We start from the raw sequence: 18,237 nt of genomic DNA on the forward strand, positions 1-18,237 counted from the left end.
CCCTCGACCTTATTAGTAGCCAGGCACTCGGTTTGTAACTAGCGATGATTTATTACGTAATGGTATCCCAGTTTCCCACAAAAGCATATCAATCGTTCAATCGTTACACATATAAATCCGAGTCTTCCAGCTGTACATCATAATATAATTAACTATCATGGATGTATTGAGTATTTTAGGAGCCATCTGGACATTGTGTCTCCTTACCATCACACGGGCGGGTCCCATCGTAGAGACAACAAATGGACCTGTAGAAGGTAAGCTAGAAACTAAGATGATTTCTGTTCAAACTCGTGTTGATATAAATATAGTTTTGTGCTGACTCATTTAACGTCATAAGCATGATTATGATAATAAATTTCATAGTTGATTCATTGAGTCATGACCATGGTGACTCCGATGTCAAAATATAGGAAGAGCAGAAATTATGGGAAAGTAATCAGCAATAAAATGTATCCTTTTCTCACCTAATTGCACACACAACGATGATTTTAATAGTGCAAACCATGTGACTATTGGAATATTGAGTACAAAGTAACATAAAGAAAAGTGGGTCTCCAAAGAGAAATATGGTCAACCCTCAACAGCACCAACACTGCCCATGTTTCCAATTTACTTTTCCTCCTCGTCCTGTCTAACATTAATCATATTTCGACGGTGCAATATTTCAGGGCTGACAACATTTTCAAGTGTCACTGCACATGAGAAATATATTAATACTTAAACAAATCTAATATCGAGCATCATCCCCCCCCCCCGACCTTCATTCAGGATTTACCGACCACTTAACGGAGAACGTGTACCTGCGCGTTGATCGGGACATCGACGTCTATCTCGGCATCGCGTTCTCCGAACCGCCCGTAGGTCGACTTCGCTTTGCTAACCCAGAGCCGAAGAAACCATGGGAGGGCGTGTGGAACGCCACGTACGTCAGACCGATGTGTCCCCAGATCCTTCCCGGCAGACGGTCGGGGAAGGACGAGGACTGCTTGTACCTTAATGTTTACGTACCCCAACCGGTGGTGAGTTTTCGGACATTCTTTTCAATTTGTAGTCTTCTTCTTGTAATATTGAAAGAGATTGGGAAATCAATTTCCTAACAGATTTCAGGGGCGGATCTAGGTATCAAAGAGGAAATAAAAAAGTCAGGACTATAGCTATAATGAGAAAGTCACTTTTGAGGTGCTAATTGAAACAAAAACAAAAATACACACCGAAGAAACATTAAGGATCCCTATTGGGTCTTATATTTGAAGAGCCACGCTAACCAAAGCGGGCTAAAAATGAAAAAAAAGACATGTAGAATAATTTTTGACGGAGATTCCGAACACGACAATGATTTTTCTTAGAAATCATCAATAATTCTGGTATCTAGCTTTAAAATTGACGACTCAGAACGCGCGCAAAAAAGCCCAGTTTCTGTGATGACGTATTTGAGGTCACTGCAGGCGCCTCTCTGTTGAAAATGAGGGTGATTTAGGCATTAAAAATGCCTTTCAAAAGGCAAACTATGATATTAATTGGAAAAAAAACATTTATCCGAAAATGATATGCACTTGATAATTCCAGTATACGTTTCTGGCAATTTCGTCATTCCTAGTTATGAAATTATCAAATCGGACATGCCCGCAATGACGTCAAATGCGTCATCAAGCCACATGACCGTATTATCCTTTTTCGAAGGGCGTAGCCTAGCAAGCGTGAGAACTGCGAAAAATGGATGTCTGTTATCATTTTTCGTCAATTTAGAGATTTTCTGAAAAATGATAGTCTGGAATATTAATAAGTAGACGTGTATTCATGTTATGAAAGGCTATGTTAGTTGTGTTAGAGCGGCCCTTTAAATGGAGTACATGAACACAACCAGGGGACCCATACTTATCGTTTCTGTCCGTAAATATGCCACAAGGGTTCTAAATTGACCATGATCGCCCGTATTCTTTTTAACTGCTGCTTAAACTTTAAAGTTATTATTAAAGGTGAAATTCAAAGAAAATCACAAATATGTCAACTAATGTATCACTAGAAACTGGTAAGCTAACAGATGGCCATCGTACAAGTTTGAGGTCAGCTACATTTCGGGTGATTTATAAAAATAAAAATACAACCACCTCCATAGCAGCTGCGATATACGAGAGATTCACCAGAAAAATAACGATGTTTTAATGACGTCACAACAGGGACCAATACTGCTCAAGCAGACGACATCCCATAAAGAATGAACATAATTGCAAAGCTATTATTTGTCAAATTATAATGAGTTTAGTGTATATAAATGTACTGGCACGTTAAACCGATCAAAAGGGGACATGACCCGATTCTGATAACTAAAATCTTTTGCTTGTAAATACACAGGATAGGGGTTAATTAACAATCAAAGAAACCAGACTTTCAAATTGAAAAGCCCCCGGATTGATATTAAGGACGGCATTTGTTCCCTCTTAAAACGCCGAACATACCGCGGTGTCTGCAGCTGAATATACAATGGCGTCTTATTTTGTTTACAAGCGACAGATTCCTTTATTTTTGTATCGCGGCATTTGTCATCAAAATAAAACCATGCGCGGGGTTTAGAGTGAGGTAATAGATTATACATTTAGCCTGACGGTAGTGAAGTAAGAGAAAGAACTCAAGAGAAGATGAAAACACAGGCACTGAAAATGTGTGAGATGTCATGGGACATCGTCTGCTTGTGCAAATGATGTCCCTGCTGTGATCTCACACATCTCAGCAGCGTTCGGGGAGCTATTCAGGAGCTATGCCGGGGCTGTATTTAAGCGTTTTGTAATTTATAATAATCATACTTCGAATGTTTCCAAGCATTGAATTTTGATAACCTTTTCGAATCAAAGTTTCAACTTTGCAATAATGAAAATAAAGCTAGATTTAAAATCAATGAATATCTACTTTAAAGTTATTATGGCTTAAATGAAGTTTAATTACTTGTTGAAATAGTTGTTAAGAACTTACCGTTGGGAAATAGCCAGTGACGGGGGGGGGGGGGTGTTGGACATCGGACAATGATAATTTAAAAGACAATGTCCAATCTATGTCCAGATAACTTTACATAATCAAGGTTGCCACTGTACCAATGAAATACCTTTGTCCTGACCATGTAAAGCAGATTCTGTTATCTGATAAATTTGACAACAAATTTTGCTTAAGTGGACAATACTAGATCTGTAAACAAGGGGAACAAATATGACTGATTACAGAAAAGATCACGTGCAAACTAAAACGATTAAAAGAACAAGATCAGTCTGTTCTCATTCTCTCTCTATAACGGGATGTTCAATGTTTGCTGATTAAATGAAAGAAACAGTGCTAAATATAAATCTTAAGTCTACAGGGGGTGGAGGGCTATTTCTAGATATTTTGTTTAATCCCTTGGCTCTCTCGCAAACTTTAAAACTTAAGAAATAAGAATCTCAGTTCGAGCTTTTGAGAAAAAATATCAGATTGCAGAATGAAAGAAGAAGGAGGACTTAAAGGTACTATGTCCCTTTTGCAGCCAACCTCAAATTCTGTAAAACTTTGCAGGAATTATGAATATGTCATGTATGTCCTATCTGTAAAATTTAAACGTTAGCAGTGTCCTCATATTCAAATTATGCAAGAAAACCTGTTTACTCGCTAGACTTCACTGTCAGACACTATTGATTGACTGGCTGGCTTTTTTCAGCATTTTGTCTACATCAATAACCCATTTCTTGTGATGGCCAAGATTAAACTGATTGAATCTTTGCGCAGCATAAAACGTATGACCATTCGGTACAATTGTCTGAAAATCAAGACTATTACTTTTGGGCTCTATAGCCCTAAAGTCGATTTGACAACTAATAGTCGTTTTTTTCCCACTTGAAGACATTTTCAAGCCCCACCTTTTTTAAGGAAGTTCTAAATTAGTATTATCTTTCAAATGCAGTTGGAATTTAACTTTTTCATTTTTTGGGCCTGCAAATGGGACATAGTACCTTTAAACACACATGGTGTAGCGTGGGAAAGTCACTGAGGGGACACTTGTGCTACGTGGAGGGAGAGATGGGGGAGGGGGCAGTCCCCCTAAATTTAGATAGTTGTACAGGGACTTGGGAACGATGAACGTTATGTATCATACGTTTCTCACGATCTCACTTGCCCCTTTCTTGGGACATTAATGTAAGGGGCATGCACTCCAGTAGCTACGCTACTATCATCTCCTGCAATAACATCAAGGAAGTCATCTGAGACTTCGGTTTTACTTATTCCCCCCCCCCCCCCTCTGCCTCTGCCTATGTCTGTCTCTGCCTCTGTCTGTATGTCTGCCTATCTCTCTCGGTCTCTCCCTCTTTGTCTTCCATTTTATATCTTTATATTTTCTTACCATCAAGACCGATTTTAAGGCCGTCATGGTTTGGATCCACGGAGGAGCATATAACGCAGGCGCGGGAGGGCGTCTCTGGTACAGCGGTACCCCATTGGCTGCTTTTGGTGACGTCATTGTGGTTACAATCAACTATCGATTGGGTCCGTTTGGATTCCTCAGTACAGGTAAGTTGGATTTTTTTCTTACGAAAAAAAAATGGGTTGGGGTTCTTCCATTACAAACAAATTCAGATAGAATATGAATCTTGAATTTTACCAAAACCGAATAAGAGACAGAGAGAGTAAGAAAAAATGATGGACAAGTAGTGAGTGAAGGAGAGAGAATAAGTGAACGAGGAATGGAGGGACGGGCGGAAAGAACTACAAAGAGAGAGAGAGATAGAGAGAGAGAGAGAGAGAGCGAGAGAGAGAGCGAGAGAGAGAGAGAAAAAAAAAGAGAGAGAGAGAAAGAGAGAGAGAGAGGATGATAGTTTATAAAATGCATACTTATTAATGATTTAATTTAAAGATCCTTACAAATAATGACAAATAACACGTAACTGTTGATTTACCTAGAAAATATTCAGATATTAGTATAAGTATTCCCTATCAAATAACAATACAAAGTATTGCTGTGGTTTGATAATGATTACACTTCTCTTATTTTTTTTCAAATTTCTTCGTCGTCTGCCAACAGGTGACGAATCGGCTCCAGGAAATTTTGGCATGATGGACCAGATCATGGCTCTACAGTGGGTTCAGGATAATATTCAAAGTAAGGAAAGTATACAATATACCTATCCGTAAGACAAATCATTCACGTTTACTAGCGGTAAAACGGATATGGATTGGAAATAGTCTGCATGTGTTGCTTAAATGTCCAAGAGGAGTAAAGTTCCTTACCCTATCATTTTGGCATGATAAATAGTCTGGGTATTTACCGAGAGGGTAGCCATGTATGCATGCTAGGACACCGTCCTTCCCTTAAGGCATTGTGCTCAGCATAATCTACTCAAAATGATTAGTCTGTTTTTTTAAATCCTATCACCTTAATTTTTCAATGCTCATGGCACCGTTTAGTTTTTGAAAACATCAACAGCAATGACAACTATAGAAAAACAATTCTAGAAAAAAAAAGTTATAGTACCGTGAAATAGACGATGAAAACAATTTAAAAAATTGTTACGTCATTGGACCATGCTCATGATCTTCAGTAATGGAAACTGGGCCCATTGCAAAAAAACTTACCATTGATGGGAACTTTGCCATCAATGGCAACTACCATGGTAACATGGCTCAACAGCCAATCAAAAATCAAGGTTTCCATGGTAGTTACCATTGATGGCAAAGTTACCATCAATGGTAAGTTTTGTGCAAAGGGGCCCTGATGATAAAGGCGCCATCGTTATATTCTCATAGTAGATTATATATGTATTGCGTTGTGATTACAGCAATACTCATATTAAAACTGCTACTGTCTTCTTCTTCTTTTTTTCTAATTTTTTGTTTAATTAAACAGATTTTGGTGGAGACCCAACTCGAGTGACCCTCTTTGGACAGAGTGCTGGAGCAACAAGCATCGGGCTTCATCTTCTCTCACCCCTCAGTCAGCCACTCTTTAAATACGCTATAATGCAGGTAAGAGGAGTTGTAAAATCGATTTGAATCCATGTTGTTCCATGCATTGAAAGTTGAAACCCTGTCATTTAAAAGTGACAACATAATAGGAGAAAGTAAATATTTAACTAGTCAATAATAATTGTATAAGACACACACGGTGAAGAAAGAAAATAAAAAATAATGGAGTAGGACAAGAGGGCGATAGAAGTAAGGTAATAAAAAGGGAGTAAGAGAGAGAGAGAGAGAGAGAGAGAGAGAGAGAGAGAGAGAGAGAGAGAGAAAGCGAGAAGGGAGGAGGGGTGGATGGGCGTTAAAGAGCGATTATTTTCAGACTTCTTTATAATTTTGATTTGTTTAAAATGTGTGCACTTTATATTCGTATCCGTTTCAAAACAATATCTTATCAGTTCCAGACGTCTACGACTCAAAGGTGAATATGTTAATGTAATGAAATCAATGAATTTTTCGAGCACCTAAACGTTCTATTCCATGATCAAAGTACATTTACAGTGGAAGGCAGCTGCTGTTGTCATGACTTATCCCGGGCTGACGGGTCAAAGGTGCGTTAATCTTGATGGAAAGGGGGGGGGGGGTACCTTTCTGCGATTAGAGCTTGACATGTAGATGTGTTTCTTTTCAATATTCATCATGTGCCTATCATTACAAGAAAGTTTTGCTATTCTGCTGAAATTATATATATGCATATACAGTACTATGAAAGCAAGTCCTGCAATACTATAAAACTAAACATAGCACAGGATCAATTTGGTCGTTCGTTATAACAATGCAAATTTATTTTAAAGCATATGTCTAAATGTAATAAGGGCCGGGACACAAGCGAAAATAATTAAGGATGACATATTTTCTGCTCTCGTAGTTCAGTAAGTCCACCGAGTTTAAGGGGGGTAGCGACCGAGTGTGCCCCTTAAGTTACCAGAATAGTTGCAATCGTTATTAAAAATCTCCTTTATTTCAGAGTGGAAGTACACTAACTCCTTTTGCTTACACGGATGACAAAGAGAGATCGCGTAAGGAAGCTTTTCTGGTTGGAGAGAATCTGGGATGCAGAACAACATCAAGCCGTTCCCTTATTTCTTGTCTGAGGACGAAATCAACGTCTCAGATCCTGGCTAGTTCATTATCTGTAAGTTGAGCTATTCTGGAAATGTACCAGAATAAGAAAATACTTCTGTCAACGGTACAATGCTATGATGACACGATGTTACTTCATTTTTTGACTTTCTTAATTTTCTTATTTCAGACTAGTTCATACTAGGTGTATGGCCGATTGCCGATATTCGACACCCCCCCCCCCAAAAAAAAAAAATATATAAAAAAAAAGAAAAGAAAAGAGCTGCGACCAATACCATCAACAACCAATTTCCTAAAATGTAGAGTGGGCGAACGGCTGTAAGGCAGTTGCCGAGAAGAAATGTTTCCGATCACTCAATATTTAACATTTTGTAAACTAATTTGCAACCACTCGTGGAAATATTGGCGAATGGTTGGCAGTTGTTCGGCGATTAATCGGCAATAACAAACAGCTAGTCAGAGAAAAAATATATGGCCACTATAGACAGGTGACCTTTAAAGAGAGATGACCACTAAGAAAAGTTTAATTGTATACTCTTCTGAAGTGCTATTGTAATCTCATATCTCAGCTCTTCCTTCTGTTATTAGTTTACTTCCCAGCGCATTTTAGGGCATACATTACACCGTAATGCAAGTTATAAAGAATCTATTACAGGGTTTTAGGACACCTACCCCCTGGACATGCACTCCCGGATAACCACCCCAGTCAGATACCCCCTAGGACAATTACCCCCTAGGACAACCACTCTCTAGGACGACTACCCCCTGGGACAACTACCCCCGGACAACTACCCCCGGATAACTACCCCCGGATAACTACCACCCGGATAACCACCCCCAGACAACCACCCCTACGACAACCTTCCTCTAGGACATCACCCCCCGGTCAACTATCCTAGGGGGTAGTTGTCCGGAGGGTAGGTGTCCGGATACGCTATTTAAGACCTCGAAATTAAATAATTATAATATCGTTTCCTTCATTTCATACATGTAGTTGATTTTCCTCTCAGCACCGGTGATCGACGGCGTCTTCCTCCCCGACCACCCCGAGGTCCTGGTCCAAACGGGCCAGTTCAAACGGACCAACATCCTCATCGGAACGAACCATGATGAGGGCACGGCTTGGGCCTTGTCTGCCTTCCCCCGAGACATCAACAGCAACGAGAAGCCAAACATGTATCGCGATTTGTACGACGTATGGCATGGGAGATACACATACGGGTTGACCAATGACATCATTTTGAGGTCGATGGATCAGGAGTATCTCAATTGGAAAGAGGCAGATGACCCGGAAGCGGACTATCTCGATGCATTTGTTGCCCAGGTAACTAGTTATTTTTGTCTTCATGACGGGTGTCTCGTTATGAAATTGCATAATCACAACAGACCAAGAATCTTTAATGATCTATCAAAGATTCAAATTACAAAATTGGAATCACAAATCTTTAGCTAAATTTCAAAACTCATCATTATCACCATCATCATCTCCGCCATCACCATCACCATAGTCATCATCATCAATATCGTTAACTCTCATCGTCGTCTTCATCATCATCCTTATAATCATCACCATCTTCTTCATTATCATACGTATCGCCGTCGTGTCGTCACAGTCAGCGCCATGCGCGTCATCATCTTAATAATGAAATGTTTGAGTACGTGTTTGTTGTGCAATTGGAAGACGAGGATTACATTGTGTAAATTTGTTTATACCCTCCATGAACATGATGAAGATCACAGACCAGACCTTTGTAGCACCTGCCGACACACTCAGCCGTGCCTACGCAACACAAGATGGCGGCGACGTCTACCTGTATCAAATGACGCACGTCCCATCCGCCTCCGTCTACGAGCTCACCCCGAGAGACATCGGACCGGGCTGGCTCGGCGTCACCCACGGGGAGGAGTTCCAGTTCGTCTTCGGGTGGTCGTTCATACCCGACATCAGTGATAGCCGCCCGCAGCTTCCACCGGTAGAGAAGGTGTTCATGGCCGACGTAATGAGTTACTGGAGCAACTTCGCGAAGACGGGGTAGGACGTAAAACAATAATCATAATCCATTAATATATAAAAAATCTTTCGCACCCCCGGTCTCCTCTCTGCCTACGAAAAAGGTGGAAAAGTAGAGTGTAAATGTTGTCATTGTCTCATGACATGGTGCTAGTTCTGAGATATTGAAGAGTGAAATCAAGGCCTAATAAGTTTAACCAAATTTTCATCATTAAATTTGCATAAAAGGGATTTTATATTTACACGACCCGCTTATCATTGAGATTTATTGAAAGAGAACAGCGTAATTACAACTGTATATGTATTTCAGCGCTTAAGTTCTAGCAATCTCCTTTTTTCTTGTATACATCATTTGATCTAACTCTCTTTTCAACTCCCTCTCTTTTTATGTAATGTTTTCGTCCGTCCTTTCGTCATCTTGTGGCTCTCACTTTTTCTGTTCCCAACCCCACCCCTTCCGTCATTCGCATTTTAACATTACTAACATGCTTTTGTTTTGCTATCCTTCTCCCTCTGACCAATCCATCTCCACCCATCAAGAAATCCTAATCCACCAGGGAAACCCAACTGGTCCAGATTCACTCTGCCCGATATGGACTACCTGAAGCTCGAACCAGGGTTCCCTTCTGACCGAGCCCTCAGAGCAGGCACTTGTAACTTCTGGAACGCTTATATCCCAGCCTTGGTCCAGGTGTCAGGTAAGTAAGATTGGTTTTTTGATCGATTATGGAATATTCTTTTTGAAAGTACGATGTGTAAAAAAAAATATCAGAGATTCAAATCCTGTCTTCTGTTTCACAAATGGTCAAATTTCAATTTCAAATACGAAATTAGATCCACGGCGGATAGATAATAATTATATTGCATTTATTACCAACTTTTTGGACAACAGTGTGCTACATAATGAATTAAAATGGGATAAACACAAATCGTGCTCATCTCATGAATTATCTCTTCGTTTGATTTTGAACAGTGGATATGTCTTCGACGAGCGTGAGTACTTCGACTCATCGATATCATCGACCGGGCCACACCTCATGGTCTACGTCAAGCTGGATCAGTGAAAACATTCGACGATCTCATCCACAAAAATGGTGGGATGAAAAATGATTACAAACATGAAAACATTGAACTACTGTTATTTCAAGAAATCCCATATGGTCTAGTGGTTAGGATCCGGCGCTCTCACCGCCGTGGCCCGGGTTCGATTCCCGGTGTGGGAAGTACAGTATTTTGCTTTAACGCCCAACTCACCAGGGAAACCAAATTGGACTACCTGAATCTCGAACCGGGGTTCCCTTCTGACCGAGCCCTCAGAGCAGACACCTGTAACTTCTGGAACGCTTGTATCCTAGCCTTGGTCCATGTTGAATGTTGAATGTAAATAGTTTACAGCCCTGTAAGAATTGTATTTGTCAGGTGTTGTAAAGATTTCTGTGTTCATTTTTAAAACTGTATAATAGTTGCAAACTGTCTTTGATAAAACATTGTTATATTCATTTTCATGTCGATTCAAATGGATTGTAAAATTGTAAATGATTTTTTATATTTTATTCTTTTTCATATGATGTTAACTCCACAGAATTGTGAAATTGTGAACATGCGTAAAAAAGATAGGATTATATGTTTTTTTATGTTTTACTTATTTTTTCGTCACCACAGGAGCGGGGGATGTCTTGATATAATAGATAAAATGTAAAATATACTTTTAAAAAGACAATTATTCGGGGCCTTAGGTCCCCCCCTCGCAGCTACGCCACAGTCGTGGGGGTGTCTCCCATCCAATATATTAATTTGTTATTAGTATTTTGTTCATTGCTTATTTGATATTTGTTTTGAATAGCCACCCTCATTCCGTATAATGAATAGCGACTCTCATTCCGTATTATGAATAGCGACCCTCATTTCTTATTATGAATAGCGACCCTCATTCCATATTATGAATAGTGACCCTCTTCTCGCATTATGACTAGAAACCCTCATTTTGTACTTTAAACAGTGGTCTTTATGAGTAGTGACCCCAACATAAATTATGAATAGCGCCCCTTCTTCGTGTTCATGAATAGCGACCCTCATCTCACGTTATGAATAGCGGTCCTCATGAATAACGGTCCTTATTTCTTTATGAATAGTGACCCCCTCTTCTTTATATGAATAGCAGTCCTTAATGAATAGCAAGCAGACCCCACTTTACCAATGCAATGAATATCATTTTAATGGTTAACATATGACTTAAAGGTTGTAACATTTTCGAATGGGCGTGAATTTAAATTCCTTCGAAGTTATTTATTTTCTTTGAATTATGAATAGTTTTATCACAAATTTATCAACGTTGTGTATTCTATCATTTGTATTTTACACTGTCGCTCATATAGGTGGAATATTTTTGTTTTACCCCAATTTATGGCTCAAGGCATGGACACACAGAAGATTTTTTTATGTTGGGGACCGGGGTAAAATGCAATAAATTATTGAAAAATTTATTGCATTTTCTTCGTTTTTTTAATTTATGGAAACTGCCCCCTACCCTAGCCCCCGCTGCGTACAGTAATGGTTCAGTGACAAAGCAATGGCCTCGTAACTGTAAGACCCCAGGATCAAAACCGTGTCGATGTGCTATACCGTATTAGTGCCCTTTTGTAGGGCATTACTCCTCATCACTGTCATTTATGACTTAAGGGCATAGGTCCCCTAGTTGATAAGCATAGTAGCATACACATGCTTTAGCAGTCACACAAAATACACATTATCAAATTATTATTCAATAAAATCTGAGAATGTATACTATTATCTAAATCTATTATTTTTAAATTACTTTTAAAATAATTCCATAAATTGGAGTAAAACAAAAATATTCCACCTATATGAGCGACAGTGTATGTTACATATAAATCTTTTTTTGGGGTATGGATGTGAGAATTATTAAGTTGTATTTTAGATGAGAAACTAGAGACTGTATAAATGGCATAACTGTGTAATTGTAATTTATTAGACATTATTAACTACCCACGTGAAAGATGAGCATTTTCAGTGTTTTGGCTATATTTGTGGTGCTTAAAGACCTACGAACAAGTAAATGAGAGATTATCGTGGATGAATGAAGGAACCTCTGAGGGTATCAAAGGCCATGGTAAACATATTTAATTTCAATTATGTTTTAGTTCATCATTTTCGTCCGTTATCAGTTTGACAGAACATGTCTGTTGTGGATAAGAGATAACAAGATCAAGAAGCGATCAATCATTATCTAAATATGAGGTAAATTGCCCAAACAGTCGAGATTTCAACAGGATTCATCTCCCCCTGCATAAAGATAGAGTTCAACGTGACAATGAGATGTTGTGGCCAGATCATCGATGCACGCGGTGCTAGTGAAGAGGCTCTATAGATCAACATTGAACTTCTGAAATTGCAAGAAATCCCATATGGTCTAGTGGTTAGGATCCGGCGCTCTCACCGCCGTGGCCCGGGTTCGATTCCCGGTGTGGGAAGCAGAGCTTTTTGCTTTAAACCCAGCTGGTCCAGATTCACTCTGCCAGATATAGACTACCTGAGGCTCGAACCAGGGTTCCCTTCTGACCGAGCCCTTAGAGCAGACATCTGTAACTTCTGGAACGCTTATATCCCAGCCTTGGTCCACGTTTTAATGTTGAATGAAAATGTCCACGTTGAATGTAAATAGGAATTTTATTTGTCATATATTAGATATTAAAGCTCTATGCTTATGTTGCATCACCTTTGTGTGTTGATTCTTTAAACTGTATAATAGTTGCAACTTGTCTTCGATAAAACATAGTTATATTCTTTTTCATGTGAAGTCAATTAAAATGGATTGTAAAATTGAAAATGATGTGTAATATTATATTCCTTTTCATGTAAATTTAACTCCAATGAATTGTAACATTGTGAACACGCATAAAATAAAAGTATTACAAACATGATAAGATGACAAATCACTGCTAAGAACCAACTCTGGAAATTGAATGTTCCCATATCATCGGAACAAAATCGTCTTACCACTTTCATGACGTGATTGTGACAGTATGATAAATTCTTGACAGATGAAGTATATATATGCTCAGAACTTTCAAAGAATTTAAAGAGTCATATATTGATACATCACTCATTATTATTGTCACTCAATAGCTGTTGTTAGGCCTAAAAAAGGAAGACAAAAAAAAAACGTTGATTGCCCTTTAGGTGCCAAAACATATTTTTGGTCGGTCGCAAAGGGCAATGCAACATCTTTTTTTAAAGGCCTTCGAAGACAAATATACTGCGCTATTATTCTATAAAACGCCCTACTCTTGTGGGGGGGGGGGGGGGGAATGTAATAAAATATATATTGATATATAATATTCTGAGAAGATTACAACATAATCTATCAGTAATAAATCAAGTTCCATATAAATTATAAGAGGTTTAGATGAATACAAGGAATTTGAAGTTTAATTATGAAACTTTTGTTTAAAGGAAATGATATATCTACATGAATATAGGTTTCGTATCTGTATCATGCGAGTTTTAAGGAATTATATAATTACGAAAATTATATAGAAAATATGTATAGTTTATTTAACATACAATGTATCATGCTTAAAGTTATTTCCATATCCAAGAAAATGTATGAAATGACTTTAACTCTCCCTTTATTTTTAGCTTCTTCTTAATGTCCGCGTTATATTTCTCCATCTCATGATGATATACAAACACCTGAAGCTAGATATTCAGTGGATGCAAACAAAACATTGCAGCTGATGGGTTCGAAAATCAAACACATGAATAGACTTCCTGTTTCTTCACAGTTTTTTGCAGATCATAACAAAGCGAATGCAAAGTGGGCAGGCCGTAGTTCAGATAATCCGGCTATTGTTTTCTATCATAGGAATAATCCCCCAGCTCCATCTTCATACGCAAACAGGCCGGTGAAAGGAATGTCGGTTCATTAGATGACATAATCCATAGTGGTTAATGAGGGATCCTCCTTAAAATATTAAATGCTCTAAACAATAGTTCTTAACTCATGAATAGACTTCCTGCTCTTTCAAAGTGATCGCGATCGATATTTTTTCAGAGGGAAAGACATACATACAGGCGCGTACACAGGGGGGGGGGGGGGGGGGTTAACCCCCCTTTGGTATTTTTTTTTATTTTTTTAAATTTATTAAAAAAAATATATATATATATATTCCCATGGCTGACCTAAAAAAAACTGACCTCACCCCCCCCCCCCCGCTTATTCAGCGGTCGGCTGAGTCGTTGTGAAATTTTTGGCCCGATTTATAAATGTTAAACCCCCCCCCCCTCCCCCTTCAAAAAATCCTGCGTACGCGCCTGCATACATCATGTGCATATATAAGTTCCAAACGCTTCTTTCATACAAACACCCCACCCCAAAAAGTTCTAAAAGCTTGAACGCGTACTACTGTATTTCCCAAGATGTAATAAAACGATATGAATAATTCTAATGATACACTAACATGCCAATGCAAGATAATTTTTAGTTTCTTTCTGCCTACAAAAAAAACACTGGTATCCATGCTTAAGTTTATTGGTCAGTGGTAACATGAATATTTTGATTTTGCACATTAAACATAAACTTGAGTTCTGGTAAAAAAAAGAAAATGAATTCTCACAGAATCTAACGAAACTTACACTGAATGTTCAAGATTACAAATAAATGTCATGTGCCAAACAATTTTGGAAGAAAATGTATACTGGCTGAGTAATGAGCATAGAAAGATAAGGAAATCAGGGTAGTACTAGCCCCGACACCATGTGTGTTGTCCCATATACATCTATCTGTGTAAGTGATTGTTACTTTACCAAGACTGCCAAATTTATGATGATTTTGATGACTCTAGAACCTTGCATTACACACCATTACTTACATGCTATATGATCAACTTTTCTGATCCATTCCACACCTTTTCTTTCACAATGCAATCGCATTACCAGTACTCAAGTTTATCTTTAAACTTATACCCAGGTTTTCTCCTTCAACTTTGGTCAGATGTTTGATTCAAATTGACAAACACCTATATGACAATTGCTTATATGTGTACATATACATTTAACTGGCTTTTGATATGTATAATGCTTTAAAAAAAATATAAAATATTAACACAGTTTTGCGTCTGATGTATTTCAGGAATTCTTTGGAATTTCATAATTAAAATTCAACCCGGCGCAGATTCTTGCATCATTAGCAGATCAAGACAATGGTAAATTGGTTCAGGGAATATTTGTCAATTTTCTTATATTTGATAGCTTAGTATGATGCACTATGAACATAGAGGGTTCGAGTACATAAGTTTTGGAGAAAAAAAAGAAGAACAATTAAACAATTAAGAAATATAATTATGTTATTGCGACCTCAATAAACAAGGCAGTCCATAATAACACACAACATTGTACGGTGAAAATTCTTAAATTTTTCAAAACGTACAAAGAAATAAATAATATTAAAACCTTCTGTAAAATGCAAATGCCAAGTTAAATGACAATGGAAAAACAATTGGGATGGGGGGGGGGTGTCTAGGACAGCTACCCCCTGGACATCCACCCCCGTATAACCACCCCCAGTCTACTACCTCCTAGGACAACTACCCCATAGGACAGCTATCCCCTAGGGCAACCACCCTCTAGGACGACTACCCCCGGGACAACTTCACCGGACAACTACCCCCAGACAACTACCCTCTCGGACAACTACCCCACAGACAACTACCCCTACGACAACCATCCTCTAATTGCCCCGGACATGTAAGAGGGTAAGTACAGTAGAAAGAATACACGTTTTATACAAAAATTTCGCATTTTTTCATCAACCTTCAACAATGTTACCGAGTCACTTTAAAGGCCTACGTACACATCAATGAGAGAATATCGTGGATGAATTAAAGACCTCGTAATGCCATGATCAAAAAAATATAATGGGAATAATGTTTTAGTTCATCATTTTCTTCAGTATTAATTTTTACAGTAAATTTATGTAGCAGATATAACAAGATAACGAAGTGATCTCCTCGTTACCTAAACATGAGGTGACAATTGCCCCCAAACAGTCGAGATTTCAATAGGATTTATCCCCCGGCCCCTCATATAGATATAGAATTCGACGTGATACCGAAATGTTGTGTACAGATCATTAATGCACAGTGATAGTGAAGAGGCTTCATGAATAAACATTGGATCACTCGAAATCCCATATGGTCTAGTGGTTAGGATCCGGCGCTCTCACCGCCGCGGCCCGGGTTCGATTCCCGGTGTGGGAAGCTCACACTTTTGCTTTAATTCACTTAACTTAATGTGTGGTTACAAGTCTTCATGTATATAAAGAATGGGCGAGCATTTAGATCCCTTTGAACTTTTATTTTGTATATCAATCTTTTTTAGTATAGCTGTGAGACAGCCGTAGTTATTAAGTTGTATTTTGGAGACTTATATATGATATAGTTGTGTAATTGTAATTGTTTAGACATTACAAACTACCCAGGTGAAGGGTCAACTTTTGTTTTGGCTATGTTCTTACTTGTGGTGCTTAAAGGCCTATGTTAAAATCAATGAGAGGATATCGTGGATGAATTAATGACCTCGTAATGCCATGATCACAAATTGAAATGGGAAAGATGTTTTAGTTCATCATTTGCTTCCTTTATCAATTTGAGAGTAAATGTCTGTTGTAGATAAGAAATAACAAGACCAAGAAGCGATCCCCTCATTACCTTCAACATGAGGTGATGTTTGCCCAAACAGTCGAGATTTCAATAGGATTTAACCCCCGGCCCCTCGACGTGATACCGAAATGTTGTGTACAGATTATTAATGCACGGTGCTAGTATTAAAAGAGGCTCTATGATTCAACATTGGACCACTGAGGTTGCATGAAATCCCATATGGTCTAGTGGTTAGGATCCGGCGCTCTCACCGCCGTGGCCCGGGTTCGATTCCCGGTGTGGGAAGGTTACTTTTTTTGCTTATAGACATAATTCTTTTTTTCTTTTTGTGCGGTTACAAGTCCAATCGTAGATAAAGAATGATGAAAACGAAGGAAAGCAGGGACTTTCATATTTTACGTTTTTACTGTTGTTGTCGTTGTTGCTGCAGCAGTATTTTAGTTCGTGCTTGAAATTTCTGGGGATGATGCTCAGGGCTTTTTGTTACATCAATTGCCATGGGTAACCTTAATCATTGATGATTAGGGAAATTCCATTTCCTATTCTAGCTTATCTGTCGTGTTTAAATCGTGGAAAACTATTGGCTCACGAGAATCTTGAAAATCACTAGATTTCAGGCAACAATCACCCCATTATTTGGGCAGCGAGACGATAAATTTGAATTTTTATCACCCAAACGGGGAAAAAAAAAACAATATCCATTCAACTTGAAAAAGTAATTATGATAAATTATTCTGAGAAAAAAAAAAGTTTTTGCTTCTTTCGTAGTATCATTATTATGCAATCTAATAATGTGCATCATATACCCGTTTCTGATTTCCTAAAAATCATCTTAGAGTAAAAATGTAAACTCCAATCGTAACAAGATTTAAGTGTACATGAAGGTAACTTTAAATTTATCTTTGATTGCTTGGGAAAAAGCAATGTGGCTGCTGTGATAAGAAAGTCATGATGTCAAACAATGACAAGGTTTTCTCTCGTCGTTTCGCAATGTCATTTGAAAATGAACAATGTTCGTTAATTATCAACAGAGAACATATTTGATTTTGCATTTGACACTGTACCAGTTCGCGAAAGATATGGCAAAGATAATTTAACATGCATCATCCATAATTTATGGCAAACAGATGTTACAATTCTCACATACCCTTATCATCACCACCAAATATGTATTTTTTATACAAATATACCTCTTCACGATACCAAAGAATAGAGTTCATCATGGTGTACACCAAAAAAGAAAGAAGGCAAATCATGATGAGCAGTGGCGTTGCAAAGGAGGGGGGGGGGAAGAGTGCCCCCATTCTAATCGCGCAAAACAAGTAGTAGGGGGGGGGAGGAAAGGAAAGGTTGAAATAAGATGAAAAGAACATAAAAAGAACATTTAAAGAAGATGCTAAGACTCCACCACCTTAAGCAATGACCCCATGCATTCATATTCACCCTCCTACAATGCAGTTCAACCGGTGTCATGACCCCCTCTTCCTCCCC

General features: G+C 38.4%; 1 protein-coding gene and 4 non-coding genes across 5 annotated transcripts; all 5 read left to right on the forward strand.

Annotated features, from left to right (window-relative positions):
* The first annotated feature begins 157 nt into the window (after positions 1-157).
* On the forward strand, positions 158-10,131 carry LOC100893063 (cholinesterase 2). Its single transcript, XM_011676506.2, has 10 exons — positions 158-257; positions 772-1,022; positions 4,371-4,530; positions 5,042-5,119; positions 5,864-5,982; positions 6,941-7,108; positions 8,051-8,380; positions 8,790-9,088; positions 9,608-9,769; positions 10,041-10,131. Exons 1-10 carry the CDS (start codon positions 158-160, stop codon positions 10,129-10,131), a joined length of 1,758 nt encoding a protein of 585 aa, XP_011674808.2.
* An 87-nt stretch (positions 10,132-10,218) lies between these two features.
* TRNAE-CUC lies at positions 10,219-10,290 on the forward strand. The gene has a single exon. It is a non-coding gene; the product is annotated as a tRNA-Glu (tRNA).
* A 2,196-nt stretch (positions 10,291-12,486) lies between these two features.
* Positions 12,487-12,558, forward strand: TRNAE-CUC. Its single transcript has one exon. It is a non-coding gene; the product is annotated as a tRNA-Glu (tRNA).
* A 3,714-nt stretch (positions 12,559-16,272) lies between these two features.
* TRNAE-CUC lies at positions 16,273-16,344 on the forward strand. Its single transcript has one exon. It is a non-coding gene; the product is annotated as a tRNA-Glu (tRNA).
* A 615-nt stretch (positions 16,345-16,959) lies between these two features.
* Positions 16,960-17,031, forward strand: TRNAE-CUC. Its single transcript has one exon. It is a non-coding gene; the product is annotated as a tRNA-Glu (tRNA).
* Positions 17,032-18,237: the final 1,206 nt, after the last annotated feature.

The sequence above is a fragment of the Strongylocentrotus purpuratus genome, unplaced genomic scaffold (genome assembly GCF_000002235.5).
Source record: "Strongylocentrotus purpuratus isolate Spur 01 unplaced genomic scaffold, Spur_5.0 spur5_scaffold_6, whole genome shotgun sequence".
NCBI classification, from domain to species: Eukaryota; Metazoa; Echinodermata; class Echinoidea; order Camarodonta; family Strongylocentrotidae; genus Strongylocentrotus; species Strongylocentrotus purpuratus.